Source organism: Embiotoca jacksoni, unplaced genomic scaffold (assembly GCF_022577435.1).
Source record: "Embiotoca jacksoni isolate LCO1_2020_lvr unplaced genomic scaffold, fEmbJac1.0.p SCAF_25, whole genome shotgun sequence".
NCBI lineage: Eukaryota > Metazoa > Chordata > Actinopteri > Embiotocidae > Embiotoca > Embiotoca jacksoni.
The window spans coordinates 2770396-2786520 of record NW_027185376.1 but is presented as its reverse complement, the minus strand read 5'-3'; the positions used below and the strand labels follow the sequence as shown (position 1 = coordinate 2786520).

Genomic DNA, 16125 nt, shown 5'->3' with positions numbered 1-16125 from the left:
TGAGCTATTAACAAGGCTGCAGGCTCGGCCTCTTTGTTCCCCAGCTTGTTTTGACAAGGCCTGTATTGTCAGCTCATTACTGCCACAACTCAATAACATCTGAAGATGATGTGTGATGACTAAATACTTTACAACTTCACATTTTAGCTGAAAAGGACTCAGGGGATTTATGCATTTTTATGTGTTTCACTCACCACACGCACTAAATAAATATGCATGTCAGCAGAATAATGAGGTAAGTTCATAACTTTCATGGAAACATCTTTATCTCACTGAAATTATGTCTGTGATTGGAGCAAAAGAAACTAGAGTTGAGTTTGTTGTCAAGCTTTCAAATTCATTTTAGGATGTACACAACTTAGTCTGGCGTCTTTGAGCGTTTGAATCATGCACACGTTCCACAACAGGTGACCAGAGAGACGGATTCAAGGTGGTGTATTAAAAAAAAAAGAAAAAAAAAAGAAAAAAGAACAGAATGGCTAGTGGTGGCAGAGAAACAAAAAACAAATACAAGTCAAGTCAAATATTAGTGATACGGAGGGCTGTTAAAGTAGTAAAAACCAATCAAAATACACTATAAAGAAAATGGGGTAACCAATGGAAACCCAACAAGAGATCATGTTCCTGGAGACTCGCAGCCTTTCTTTGGCTGATTCTACAAAGTAAAACCCCATGAATGCAAAAAATATCACATTCAGGTGCAAAAAGAATCTAATTATTTGTGCAAAGGTCCTAAAAATGTAATTTCCCGACCAGCTGCTAACTAAAAAATGGGATCTTCCACGAACTCAGTTTTTTTGTCAAAGGTTTTAGTTGTTTCTATTTTTCCTTCCTTCTCTGTGCTTTTCTCAATGTTAAAATGGGCATTTGTGGAAAAAAAAAAAAAAAAGGTGATGTCATACATACAAAGTTTGCAATATTAGAATTTGACAAGTTGTTTTTTTTGCTGGTCACTGTCAGTCAAATGTGATCAAACCACACCCACTTGGTCGCGATGGAGTTGTTTCAATGGGTTTGTAAGTGTTTAACTTTTACTAAATAATACTTAAAGATGTTTTTTAATGTTGGATGTTGCTTGTATAGTTAAGTCTATTTAGAATATTTGATGATTTTAGTTTGACAGGCAATCAGGCGATCATCATTGGATTCTTTTTGCATGCTTGACAACACACATCCTGACACTATTTCATAAAAAGCCTGAAATAAAAAGAGTGCAAACTCTTTCATCTTTTGTTTGCCCAACATCTTATCAGTTTTATTTTAATTAACTGCTCTCCAAACCTACGTCAGTTTGACGAGAAACAGACCAATTAATGTGAACTACGCACCGTATAAATGTCTCAAACTATTAACATTATCAAGGTGATGAATTTGTCGTTGATAACACATGCAGTTCACGGAGTTTCCTTCTCCTCTCACTCACCTGTGGACCCATTGGATATCCTGGGTGACAGTGGCCCAGCTGACTCTGCTCAGATGGGCTGCTGCTGGCATCAGACTGAACCGATCCGTCACGAGCTCCTGAAAGAGAAACAGGCAGAGATCCATTTAGAAAGGCAGACGGAAAAAAGAGAAAGCAAAGATCCCACCTGAGATGGGCTCAGACGGTATAAGTAGATAAACGGACTACGCTGTGATACTACAACACGGAGTGTCGTACGGAGCAAAGGAGGGCAGCTGCGAGAGGGGAGGGGAGGGAATTTGTATTTAAGTGCTTTATCAATAACCGCTGTAGCAGTGAATAAATTACCAACCAGCGGAGAGGCTCATTGACGGGGATGATGCATACTGGCGGGTCCCCGATGGCCTAGATTACGGCTGAGAGATGGAGCTCCACCACAAACGGCGGGGCCATATTATTCAGCCATTTACATCACTGAGTATCAGTCATCTGAACCCCCCTCCCCGGCGCTCTGAGCCTGCAGCTATGAGACACAATTAGACCTGTTTGCTATGAGGGCAGAGTGGAGCAGAGCAGACAGGGACATGATAATAAGCTTGCTGATGGCTGCGGGGAAAATAAAGGGCACTGGCGTTTGGTTATCAGAGCAATCCCTATCTCACTGAATCTCTCAGCAGTTCGGACTCGTCTGAAAGGTCCGACAGGCTGATGCGGCCCTCAACCCTTGACCTCCGTGATACAGAGTTCACGTAATGCCTCACTGATGACTCAAAATCTTCTGAATCCGAGGGAATTCAATGTGAAGAGCCCTCGATTTCGACGTGATCCAAAACAACAGCTTTGAGAACAGGAAAAAATGTCTGATACCGGTGACCCCGCAGTAACATTCAGGTTGATTTCCAGCAAGTAGTTTTTTTAAAAATAATTGTTCACACTCCAAACAAGGCAAAACCCACAAAGCAACCTTGCATTGATTTTCGTGACAAGACTTCAAATAAAAGAGTAAAAAACAAGGTGAAGTAGTTTCGTGGTTCAGAGGATTATTGTCTTCTGAATAAGTTGCTTAAGGTGAGGGTTTAGTGCTGGAGAAACGAAATCTTGCCAAACTATGTTCAATTATAAACAAGGTCCCTCCCTGTCTTACAGACACTGTCAATACAGTTGAAATCTACTCATCTTCAGGCCTGATTCGGGCCTTTTATTGATGTTTTACAACGTTAGCTTTAACCTGGGTGAACAAAAGTCTGACAACCTTCAAGCACTTATCCAACGCATGCAAGCTTTTTCTTATTTGAAGACATCTTTGTTAAGTGATCGGTTTTGTGGATTATTTTCACTGTAATACATTTTGAGGAAAGAAATGTCATCACTGTGACATCTTATTCTGTGTTTTTTCTCCTCTGATTGAATTATAAATTTCAGAAAAGTACCCTTTTTTTAGTCAACAAATCACCCTGTCCATACTGTTAATTAGTGAGCTGGAAACGTTGTTTTTGCCTCACTTGATTAGTTCAAAGGGTCTACAAATCTTTTGTCTACATTTGCCTCCCACTGTCAGCGAAGGTTTGTGTACATGAGAACATAATTTTCTGCAAAAGTTAACTCCGTTTCGATTATTTCACTTCTGCATTGTTTTGTTTTTGTCTCATCTCGTTGGCTTGACGTAGACCGTGCGCCGTTGGACAAACGTGACGACACCTGCTTCTATGCACCAATCAGGATTCAGCAATACTTCAGTACAGTTATATATAGTTGGTGGGATGCCTGCAGGTGTTACTAATCAAATCTTAACAACCCACGTCCGATCTGTCCCGATGAAGCAGATCAGCTCGGTTTTTCTGTGTGATTCTACAAATATTTACTTTGTTGGAATGTTTATTCTGAACTAGATGTTGGTTATTTAGTCACAAATGTGTTTTCAGGGGCTTGATAAGTCAAATTATTTAATTGATCCTTGCATGCTACAGTGTATAAAACAATTTGACTGACAATTTATGGTAATTATGAGCATTAAATGTACCTTAAAGAAAAGACAACATTTGGTGAATGAACCTATTTTGTTCTATTCTCTCCAAAAATAAAGTTGTAAACTTATTTTTTTGATTAAGATATTCAAATAATTGGTCAATGGCATGACCTAATGCTTTAAATGTGTGCTTGAGACTCTCATTATTAATTGTTACAAAGTCAATTTACAGGCACAGTGAAATTGACTTTCTTATTTTAAAAGATGTGATCACTGTACAAAAAGTTATTGTGCCATCTGTAATGTAATAAGCACAACGCTGCTTTGAATGTAGGATACAAAAACCCTGAGAAAAAGTAAACAGAGCATCTCTTTGAATGTACTGTCTACCTCATACAACAACTCTTCCCCTGAATAAAATGGCTTTTGTCGATGAAATCAAGCCGACCATGTGGAAATGCCTTTGAAGGCCACAAAACCTTGTTAAACCGCACAATGCTGGCAATGAATTAAAACATTTTTTAATCACATTTCCACTCCAAGATCGATTTTCTTAAATGGAATATCACAGCTTCTAAATAAATAATAAATCCCCGACGCATTGTGTCTTTTTATTCATGGTTGAAAAGGTTTGTTTTTTGTTAAACATACAGAGCATGCAGTGGTTTCTAGCCCTTTTATAAAAGCCTCATACAAAACGTACTATTCTATAGCATTGCCAGCAAGAACTCATTGCCTGTCAAGTATATTTATGCAGTGCATTTTAAACTCCCCTACGCCAACTAAAATCATTTCATCTTTGCATAAAATCCAAATAATTGGTCAATGGCATGACCTAACAAATGAACCTCAAGCATTTGATGGTTTGATGTGAAAGCCCAAGGGGGAAGCCTGCTTTTCTAGCTGGTTTCTACCTCTGGCTGGCTGGCCCTGCTCCTCGATAAAGGTCCACATCCTCTCGCTTATCAACCTCGCAACGCAGTGGTTATTTTGACAAGCCAGTCTCTTTTCACCAATTATTTCACCCATTACAGATCACGTTGCGCCCAGCCCCACCCTGTGTACCCAGTGTCTAGAATTAAGATCAATCTGAACCTGCAGGAAATGCTCTGTGGCTGGAACTGAGTCAATATAAAACAAGGGATAAAGTCCAATATCATCAGAATCTGCTGCTTAATTTCACTTTTATTTTGAAAAGCCGAGAGTAGATTCTATAAAACCAAACATTTTTGCACTGGATTTCATCAACGGTATTGTCTCTAAGCAGTTAATTCTCAGTCTGGATGTTATCAAATTAAAGCAATTTCTTTCCACCAGACTTGAAACAGTCCTATTTTCATTTACTGTATCTCAAACTTTCCAACCATCTCAAAGGCAGTTCTCTGCACGCAGCTGCCACACTGTGATAACAATAATAAAGCCAGCAGTGCTACTGAGCAACTTTTATGCCAGCGAATTATCCAATTACCATCATAACAAAGCCAATTAGCTAAATAAGGATATTCGACTAATAATAAAAGAGGGAGACGTTATAAAACCATCAATAAGCTCCAGACAGTATGGCTGATGACTGTAGTTAAGTTATTGGTTGTGAATAATGTATTCTATCTGATAAACAGCGAGGGAGACTCACTGAATAACGATTCCTTGATGCCTTTTCATTGCATCATTTCACAATAACTTAGAAAGCCTCATCCCCTTGCAAATATCTGTAACGTTAACATGTTTATGGCAGGAGAAGAAATCGATAATAAATAAATACACATGCACATCTTCCCCCAAAGGATTTGTGTAATTTCTTTAACTAAATTAAATAGCTGACAGGAGAAATACCCGGGGAGTCAATCTTCAATTTTTTTTTTTATTGCTAGAATCTTTTGCTTCTCTTTTCTTTAAGAAAAATAAAATATACTTATGCAATGTGACTGATTCTTAAATGGATTTCCAGATGGAGATTAATACTGCATCCAGAGGGAGGAAGAAAAGAAAATATCTCGATCCAACCTTTACTGAAAAGAAAGTCCTTTGATGCCGTGATTATACACAGGTCACACAATGGATAAAATGGAATGAATGGATGTATTGATGTGAGCGAAGATGAAAGAAGAGACCAAACGAATGAAAGAGCAGGCGACGCACATTCAACATAGCTTTACATATAGGACATTCAGGGTACATCTCTGTTTTTTTGGTTTTTTTTTTTACATTTCCTGAGGAGTTTAATTGCTGTGATAACAACACAAGTGCCCATAAATCAAAACTTTATTCTGAATAACAAAAGCACCTTTTAGCCAAGAAATGTACATACATATAAGTTTTCACGGCCTTGACTTCTTATATACAACAAGTCTTATTAACTCCAAACTCATACTGGCAGTGACATGATGACATTTCGACTGCAAATTAAATTCTTTTTTTATGTAAGGGAAATAATTGTATTTATTATAGGGCACAGGGTGCATTTTGATGTGACTTATGTCATGGAAATATTGCCAATATCCACCACTATATAAATTGTCTTTCATTGATCATCAAAGTGGCCACTGGAGAGCGACTTTTAAAGCCACACAAGGCAGTAGGCCTCTCTGGGCTGTGTGCGTGAGTGGGAGACTGTGTGTGTGTGTGTCTGTGTTTGTGTTGGGGGAGATGGGAAGAGGGAGGAGGGGGGCAAAGAGCTATATTTATTTGACTTCATTTGGCCTGTCTTAATGCAGGGTGCCCCAAGGACTGCACCACAAAACAATTAGCCTGGATTTCATAAAGCAATCAGCATGCCACCTTGTCTAATGCAACCGCTTCATACATTGACAGTCTGTATAAAATGGGTGTTATTGAAAGCTTTGTGTTCGCGTTAGCTTTCGCCTCAGTGCATTTATGAATCAATTTTTGCCCATAAAAGAAGCTTTAACACTTAAGCTATTTTAGTGGGAATGCATTATGTAAGTTGTCAAATGTACGAGAGAGGCCTGGTAACGATTCAGGCTATTCAGAACGAACAGCCAACCCCCGTTTTTATAACGGTCTTTTTGAAAACGTCTGGCTGAGTGCATGTGCTCACTATTAAGATGCTGTCAATCATTTCCCCCACTGAAATCGAATCTATGGAAAATAATTTCTCATTTAAAAAAGACTGAAGATTAGAAACTTAATTACATCTTTAATTGTTTACTGAGGGGGAATTATTGCAGCATTAATTACAGAGCGAAAACATGCAAAATGATAATATGATTTTCATCACTGAAAGAGTGCTGTGCTGTTGATTCGGGGCGTTTACGTTGGACAGGGATCTGTTGGAGCATAAAGGATGGGCCCAGATAGACAACAAGCCACATCATACACAAGGTTTAATTCCATCAATACACAACCAATTATCCCAGATTGTCTGACCATTGATTTTGTCAATAGCACTTGGACAGTTGATGTGGCTTTGCACAGAGCTGAGAGACAGACAATTTCACTTTCCCTTTTCTACCTCAAGCGGCATGGAATAAAGACTGAAAAGTTGTGTTGCACACGAATCGTGGCTGTATAGAAGCCAATAATACGCAGTGTGAGCTTTATAGTGATTTACTTAACTCCTCGTAGAATGCAAGAGAGCCAAAATCACCAGTGATTTAGCTCAGTGTTTCATTACTCCCACCAAAGCCCTCAACAATAACACAGGGCATAATCTGCTGCCAATAACTCCAGGTGCTCTTAGTCAGATGGCTCCCTCTGGACCTGCAGAGAAGTAATACTCTGTTTAGAGGCCGGGGTGGAGAAGCTGCTAGGGATAGGTCAATAGTGTTTCAGGGGAGAGAAAATCACCAGAGACTGACTTTTGAGTGTCTGCCTGTAACACTATTACCTACATTATGGCTACCGCTGCTGCTAGGAGAGCTGTCATTTCCTTAATTAAGAGCACGGCGAGGGGGCGAAAAGGAGAAGAGGCCACGGCAATCTCTCCGGGCCTCCAACATTAAAGGCTGATTCCTCATCGCGCAAGGGCGGAGACCTTACAGGGGGAGGGAAAATCTATCTCATTCATTATTCTGGCACAAAGTGGAATTATGGAGTTAGGGAATTACATAGGAGGTGGTGCTGTGGAGTGTGCCGAACAGAAAGGATTTTACACCTCAGCAGTTCTGCGACTATTTCTGAGGTGATTGTTAAGCCACGAGAAGGGAAGGAGGGAAGACTCAGAGGACAGGCGGAGAAGAAGGAGAAGAACAAGGACAGGCTAAGAGGAAATGGAGGCGATGGCGCAATAGGCGTCTCCGCCGATAGGCGCCTTTAAATGTAAACAAGAGAAAATAGTGCACTTCAGTTTGTAGAAAAAAAGCCTCCAGATTCTGATGAACGGATGGGAAATCTGCATGCAAACGGTGCTTAAAGTAGTGAGGTGTCCTGGTGCTCCGACACTTAAGCTCTCACTCGTGGCCACAGGTCTCCACCGAAAGGCTCTCTGACATGAGAGTGCTCTGCTCCAGCTCTTACCTGTCCCTCCCCTGATGCTGGAGTGGAGATAGAAGGAGCACAAGCACAAGAGGGACCAGAGGGAGGTAAATTGGTGAGAAGAGGCAATGCCCATTTCAAAGGTCAAGAAGGAGAGATGGTGTGATGGGAAGAGGAAGATGGAAAAGGGGACAGCAGGAGGAGGATGATGATGAGGAGGAGGAGGAGGAGGAGGAGGAGGATGAAGAGGAGGAGGAGAAGGGGGGAAAAAAGGGCTTTTGTGTTGCATCCTCACAGGGGACTTGGGACACTTTCCACATGAGCACATCTGTTATGGAGCGTCCTCCTTCATTCCCAAAGCAATGTCAACCTGATTAGCTCAGGGTTGAAGGAGGCAAATAACAATCCAAATTATTCTTCATCCTTTTACGGCCATCAGTGAAGGTCTGACACAGAGATGAAGACTAGCTTTAGAGAGCTGTAAGCCTTTTAGGAGATGCCTGCTTCACTATGGCTCCACCTCCTAAATTACTTAAATGATATTTGCTGTAAATAGGATTCTGCTGCCTGCAGCCTGCAACCCTGTGATGAAAAAAAAGCCTTCCTCTCACTCCGTGTCATACATCTCTACTTTGACTGCGTGGAAACCCACAGCCCTGATGACTAAAGCTGAAAACTGAGGGTTTTCAGCTTTTCTTTTTTTTTTAAATTTTTTTTATATCGTGTAAATATATTTGCAATTTGGACTATTGAACCTTTATGTCATGGAAATTAGCAATTTTTTTCCCCACTATTTTCTGTTGTTTTAAAAGACCAATAAACCATACACTTGACTGATTAACTAGCAGATTAATTATTGATGAAAACACTTGTTTAGCTACAGCCCTACTTGTACTTTAAGAAACGAAAGGACAGATTCAAATGTCACTGAGCTCTATAGTTTGTAATGTTAAATAATCTCTGCTTGTGAATGCTTTTCTCTGTTATAAAGAACTGTAAACTTTAATATATTTTAGTTTAGGGCTGCTGGATCAAATAAGCAATCTGAAGATACCATCTTAGGTTCTGTTAAAGTGAATTGGCTATTTCTCAGGCATTTTATAGAATTATTGATCAAGAATGGCAGAAATCACTACTTACATCCCTAATGAGCTTCAAACTTCTATCTTCAAATTGTAAATCAGGTTAAAAACAGCATCTCCTCAGATCTGGAGTTGCATCTGGTCAACTGCAGGACATTTAGAAGTAGCCGGTGGGGTGTGAGGACAGTCCAGCGTGTGTGTGTTTGTGTGTGTGCATGTGGGGGGCTAGACACCCACATGTCATGCCTGACACATCAGCCTCGGGCCCCCGGGCCATCCAGCACTAATGCTGCCTATGTCCCACTTTCTACCCTTTGCCCCTCAAACGCCCACCCCCCCTCACCCGTTCCTTCTGTCATAGAGGTATAATAACAATAGATCACAGCCGTGCTGCAGCACAGGCTCAATCACTGTAAGATAACATCAGGTGATACAGGCTGCACGGGAGTATATCTTACCTCCACTGAACCCGAGCTAAACGCAGTTTACCTAGGAATAAGTTTATCTTGAAAAAGTGCTGTATTAGTTACTTGCTGTTTTCCCGTGTTGTGGTTATATTTGCAGAGCTGAGTGGGTACAGGTGGAAACAAGCAAATAATCATGTAGCTAAAAGACACCCCACCCCACCCCAACACTCCCAGCACATTATTCTAGTGGAGGAGACAAATAGTGGAAGGAGGGACGTCAGGAAATAGTATTGCTTTGAAGCCCATAACTCTATTCTGGAGAAAAGAGGCATCACAGTGTTATTCCACATCCTCAGATATAAAGGGAAAAAACATAATAACTTCTCGATAGCCTGGATCTCCACTGCCCTATACCAGCTCTCCCCCCTTCGCCCGCCCACACCCCTGCCTCATCCACCGTACACCCACTTCTGCTGCCTCAATCTTTGGTTTCAAAGGAAGCGAATCAGCCAGAAGGACAGAAGGTTATGCATTAGTACTGGTCATTGCTCAAAGAGCGAGCGTTATAAATAATAAAGGCTTGTGAAGGACACAAGGGCTGTGGGATGCATCTCTGGTTCACGCCACACAAGTCAAAGACAAGACTGTAATTTCTATTCAGAAAATGTGACCCTTGCAGCTTCAATTACATCTCAATAACACCAACCGTGTCCGTGCCAGGAGATGTGATGCCTCTTTGTTAGCTCTACATGAAAGGCTTGTTGATATTGGTTATGGAGTGTGCGCTACATGTACGTTTTTTTTGAAAATTATTTCCTAACTTAAAGACAGTGTATTACTCAAATAAATACAAACTGAAATTCAATTTATTTTCTCCACCTACAGGACTTGTGAGGCGCTTTCCTTTGGAACTCTTTCTAGTCAAGGCAAAAATAATCTTTAGACATACAAACAATGAATTCGATTGTCAGTCATTTTGAAGTTCTATGTGTTGCTCAAAGTCATTTCTGCATAAACAAGCATGCGTGAAACCTGATGACCTTTGCTGCTGTTAGTAACGAAAACAAGGAGTCCGCCTGGTTCTCATCCTCTCTCTCCCTGTCCTCCATGCCACGCAGTGATTGTGTTGCCGTAGCCATGGGCACTGCGGGCACATTAACAAATGTATTACATCTGCTTTATAGGCATGCATTAAGCTTGTTTTCAAGTTTGCGCAGACAGCAGAAATCCCCATAATGAGATCCACCTCCTGGGGAGAGACTTGTTCCCCCTCGGTCTCCTTTATCCACTTTTATTTACTCAGCGTGGCTCATTCAGTACTGGGTTTGCGCCACTTTATTACTTAACCTCGCCACACAACATTACGAGGCTCTTTGCATCAGCAAGCAGCCTATCCCACCATGCATCCTGCTCACTAAGCTGATTACACAAAAATAATAAGAACTTGTGCCTCAAGCGGTGTGTGTTTGTGCATGTCTCTTTGTGTGATTGCACGTGTATATGGCGGAGAATTTTGCATGAGAGACAGACGTTTTTTTTCCCCAATGGACAATGTGTGAGTAGCACCAAGTATGTTAATATGCAAGAAATTAGTAAAAAAAATTACTGTTTTGCACCAAGGAGGAAATAATGGTTACCAACTAAAAACTTAAAAAAGAAAATATTTTACTTTTCTGATGTGTTTTCTAGGTATTTCTCCATCAACAGGACACTCTAAAAAAATAATAAATAAAAAAGTAACTTCATAAAGTACCTGTACCAGAATTACGAAACAACATCTTTAACCTCGAAATATCTGATGCTAAGAATAAAAAAATGCCAGATGAAACTTGTTCAAAGCTACATTTAAGAAGAAGTACTGCAACTTTATCAATGACGCAACGGCATTACATGTTGAATAGCCAAGATTAAATTAATTTTAGTAGTCCTGTGTGCAATCTGATCGTAAATGAAGCCTGAACAAACATGAAAGCAAAGTGCAGCATTACAGCAGATGCGCCATCCGGGGTGGACTTTTTGTTCTGAATGACCTCCAATTGCAGGAATCAATGAAGATTCATTTTGCTCTTTTGGGGAGGGGGGTCTCTAGGTGACCTTTGTGAAAATGTTCCACCATTTTGGCAGAATCCGTATAAGTGCAGACCATTTCATGTAGACAGTAAGTGTATGAAATGAGTGCTCCTGTCGTTCCAGCCTGGCTCTCTTTGACAGCATGATGATAGAAGCGTCACATCCTTGGAAGAGTAAATGCAAACTGACAAGAGATGAGCCTTTGGTTGCTGAATATAATACGGAATTGTGCTTTGAGTGTCTTATTATCTTGTCTGTTGATGTCTGAAAGGGGGAGATTTGCTTGAGAAGAGAAGACAGAAACTGTACGCATCCAACACCATCTCGTCCTTTAAAAAAAAAAAAAAAAAAAAGGAATTGCTTGCCCTACTAACCACAGCTTTCCCACCTAATGTCCACTTCTGCTTGGAATAAATACAAGGCAGCAGGATGTTTGTGGTGCCTCATAGCCCCTGTTACCTGAAGTGGAAGACTATTTGCACAGGCAAGCTTTTAGGAGAAGTACGACCCTTTCACCACAGCAGTAAGCATGTGGTGGGTGGAGACGATGGACAATTTACTGTAGACAAACATGACCGCTACTGTCATTGTCTCCCACTGACTTCTCCTTCTCATACTGCCACAAACTCTTTTTAAAAATACTATTATGGCACAAACACTCAAGTCTCACATTAACTCTGGGAAAGAAAAGTTGTCTCTAAATATAAGTATGCTCGTATGTCCCATGTTGTCACATCGCAACATAGACACGCAGCGATAATGACATCCAGAAATGTTCATGTGGATGTAAACATCCAGAAAATACACATTTATTACACATTATGTGCACAAAAACAAGCAACAAGAGATCTTGTACAACATACGTGTTGTTTAGCTGTTGGTAGTCTTTACAGACTATCCTCAAAACTGTTTGAATCATGAATCAAAAGATGCACTTTCAGGCAGCTGTGTTATGAATACAGTGAGTGTGCCTGTGTGTGTGGAATAAAACAGTTCTAACAGCATTTAAGAGCAATTTTTTTTCTGTCAGTGATACACTCACATGTAAAATCCAGGAGAGCAAAGTAATTTGTATTTCCTTGAAACTATCTGTGCTGTGTTTTTGGTAATAATCATGTTGGTTTGTGTCTGTCAATCATGAAAGTGGAGCGCTCTGTCAGGGAGATTTTTTTTTTCAAAATAAGAGGCGTAAAACAGAACAAAGTGCTAATTTTTCTTTCTTCTGACTGCAAGGAATCAAACCTTCTTCTTCGCCACAGTCCCAGTAAAGGGCGACAATCTAAATATTGTGGCTTCTGCAAAGAGCTGAACCACATAAAGAAAACCACTGAATAATGTAAGGCCTAGTTTAAAGGCTCATTGCAGAGTTGTTCTCATATCAGTGGCAGTCATGTTTATGATAGACTGGCGAATTTGCAAACTTAACACCATCTCTTTGCAGCCACAAGACTTCACTGCAAACAATTAACAACAATACGAAAATTCAACAAAGTAGCCAAACCTAAAAATAATCATTCTTGTTCAAAAGGTTTGTTCTATACATTTTGTATCCATTCAAATGCACAAAATAGCTTTAATTGTAATACTCGCCGGTTTTGTAAAAAAAAAAAAAAAAAAAAATCAATTCACGATCATCGATCATCAGCCCAGCTTCAGCCTTCATGGTCACGTGTTACACTCAGCTGATTTTGGAGAAGCTTCATAGACTCAACTCATGATACGTAATAAAAACCATCGACTACAGTTAAAATGTCCAAAACATTCACTCAAACGTCACAAAATACCAAACAAATCAATCTGGAGTCAACAAGGAGGCGACCATTCTCAATCCTGTCGAGTATAAAAAAAAAAAATTGAGGGACCAATCATCACCACCACCACCACCACCACCACCACCACCACCACATCTTCCCCCTTCAATCTGGAAGCATTTAAAGAAAGAAAGATGCTGAGTCTCCCTTCTTCAACACCCCTCACCCCCTCCCCTCCCCATCTCCCCCAGCAGGAGAAACGACCATGCCATGTCTCCTCTCCATTCCCTGACAGGTCATGTGGGCAGCGGTTCCCAAACCGAACCTGCTGCTGGCACAGCCCAGGGCACCGCCACCAGGCAGATAGAAACCATCCCCCCAAAAATTCACTAGTTCCACAGGAGCGTCTCCGACGAGCAACATGCAGCCTGACGACAGACCGTCAGCAAAGAGCAGGCAGAAAAAAAAAAGACACGAAAAATCCTTCATCTCATGCTGCCAGAAATGACTGAAATCATGCATGTTTTTTTCCTGAGTAATTTCTCAATGACAAAAGCATATTAAATTAATAGCTTCAAACGTGAAAAATACTGAAGCATTTAATGCCATTTATGTGCACGTGCATGAGAGAAAAAGAGAAACACAAAGCAGCAAGTGAGGAGAGGAGTCAGATCAAAACTGATCAGAAAGGAAGAAAGAAGGACAGACTTGATGCTTATTAAACCAAATTGCAACACTTTTGAGACAAATCCAGCTGTACGCAGTCCTTGTTTAGAAGACTAGCCTCAGGTTATTCTTGAAATAAGGATTTAAAAGACAGCTGAACTCCCACTGATTAGGTTTGAGAGTAATATTTGGCTCTCCCTCCTCCAAATTCTTATTTTATTTCGTTCGCAAATGTTTGGCAAACTCAGTCTATAGGGACTCAACTTTACTTTCTGCCACTTCCCAGGCAACACATGCACACACACACGCACACACACACACACGCACGCACGCACACACACACACACACACACACACACACACACACACACACACACACACACACACACACACACACACACACACACACACACACACACACGTGTACGCACACGCACAGTCACCCATCCTTATATTACATTAACAGCTCTTAGCAAATCCTGACAAACAGAAAATATGCACATTTTACAGCATTATAAATTCGTAACTACTACCACCACCAAAAAAAGAAAAAAAGAAGATACATACAAAAACAGCACAAACACACATACAGTTGGTGAGCACGAACACAAATACACAGACAGATTAACTTCCAGAGATGGAGAAACACACAAACAGACCGTCAGAAGCTGGGAGAGACACCAAAGTTTGAATAAATATTCAAAACCGACATCAGAAGCCATTAAAGAAGGATTTTGTCACTTGTCATCTTGAATCCACATCAAAAAGGGAATAATATGATGATAATATCAAAACTTGACAAAAAGGTTAAATGATAAGCAGATCAGCTTTTTAAGTCCTTCAAATTTGCTTTTCACTGTATTTTGATTGGTCTCTTGTACAAAATATCTTTTTACTGGAATTATACAAATGAAAACAAACTCTTTGAAATAATGTGATATGTGGAGATTTATAAAACTGACAAATAATATGGATGACAAACCATAATATCCCTGACATTAAATAAATGAATTCAAACATGCTAAATCTGCACTTTCCAAAGAGTGCCTTTTGATGTAAATGCAAATATTCTGTTTGTTGTCTCTATAATGAAAGAAACTAAAGAAAAAAAAGTTTGGGGCTAAATTACTTTTTTCATTACAAATTATAATTAGAAAATGTGCTAAATGAGAATTTCTCTCATCATGCTTATCGATTCATAACGAGGCTCACTGATTGAATTAGTCCACATGACTGAAACAGCTCATAATAAAAAAAAACCACGTATCTAGACACAAGCAAACTAGTGTCAACACTCAATTAATGAGATAACTGCAACAATAATGAACATGATGATACAGAAAGGGTCTAATTCTGAAGATAAGTTGTGAATTAAATGAGTAAAAATAAATAAATAACTCAGCAATAATTTAAAACCAATGATATATTTAATTTGAGTACAATATGTAGTGTAAAGCATATGAAGGATTTTAATTTCACTCAGCACTAAGTTACAAATTAAATGTATGATGTGCTGTTAATTCCATAAATGTTTAAATGATAAATATATTTGAATTAAAGGAAAAACTACATAACATTACCAGACACTAACATGGCTGTGAAGGTGGGACTCTTAGCAAAATATCCTGACAGATGAAAAACAAATTTTACAGATCAGTTAAACTTTTGAATACATTTTATATAAAGGAGACTCATAGAAAGCTGCAGCCACAAAATGCACAATATTTAAAAAGTGTCAAACTTAAAGAGAAATCCACATTTAAGACTGACGGTACAATAAAAATGTCCTGTAACTTAATTATTTGGACTGTCAATACACCTGCAACTGATGCAATATAAATAAACCGTTTTTCTACGAATCTGAAGTCTGCAGGTGGATGAAACCTGCAAACTCTAATTTCAACGTGATCATATGAAAGAGCCAAACACTTACTTGCTCATTCCTACACTTAGTTTGACACTGGTGACACCTGTCCCAGCACAGGAAGACCCGTTTCCAACCTCACCGCTGCCAGAACCAAACCTCAGCCGGGAGACTCGCGCAGGAGAAAGGGGACGGACGCGAGGTGCGAGCCGACTTACCGTAAAGCTTGTTGGGAGTGCCCTCTCCGTCCGTGGCCTCGGAGGGCAGGAGCAAGGGCTCGTCGTTCAGATCGCTGTCTGGGGTGGCCGCTTTGTCGTCCGCCCGGAGTTCTGCTGCGCTCATGTCGCTGCGCAGGGAGAGCAGCGGCTTGCTCAGCTGCCCTGTAATCATCGGATCCTGGAGGGAGCTGGGAGCCCAGGTGGGAAACAGGGAGGAGGAGGAGGAGGAAAAAAAAAGAGAAAATGCCCCTGGTTAGATGTGCTT

The 16125-nt window shown here is 40.2% G+C and overlaps 1 protein-coding gene across 1 annotated transcript in view; it reads right to left on the bottom strand.

Annotated features, from left to right (window-relative positions):
* Nucleotides 1-16125, bottom strand: part of pou6f2 (POU class 6 homeobox 2) — a 67261-nt gene extending 51136 nt beyond the window's left edge. The window contains exons 1-2 of the mRNA XM_069159626.1: nt 15861-16125; nt 1424-1521 (exon numbers count right to left, since the gene is read on the bottom strand). Coding sequence (XP_069015727.1) covers nt 1424-1521; nt 15861-16032 — 270 coding nt within the window. The 5' untranslated portion in view covers nt 16033-16125. The remainder of the gene's footprint in view (nt 1-1423; nt 1522-15860) is intronic.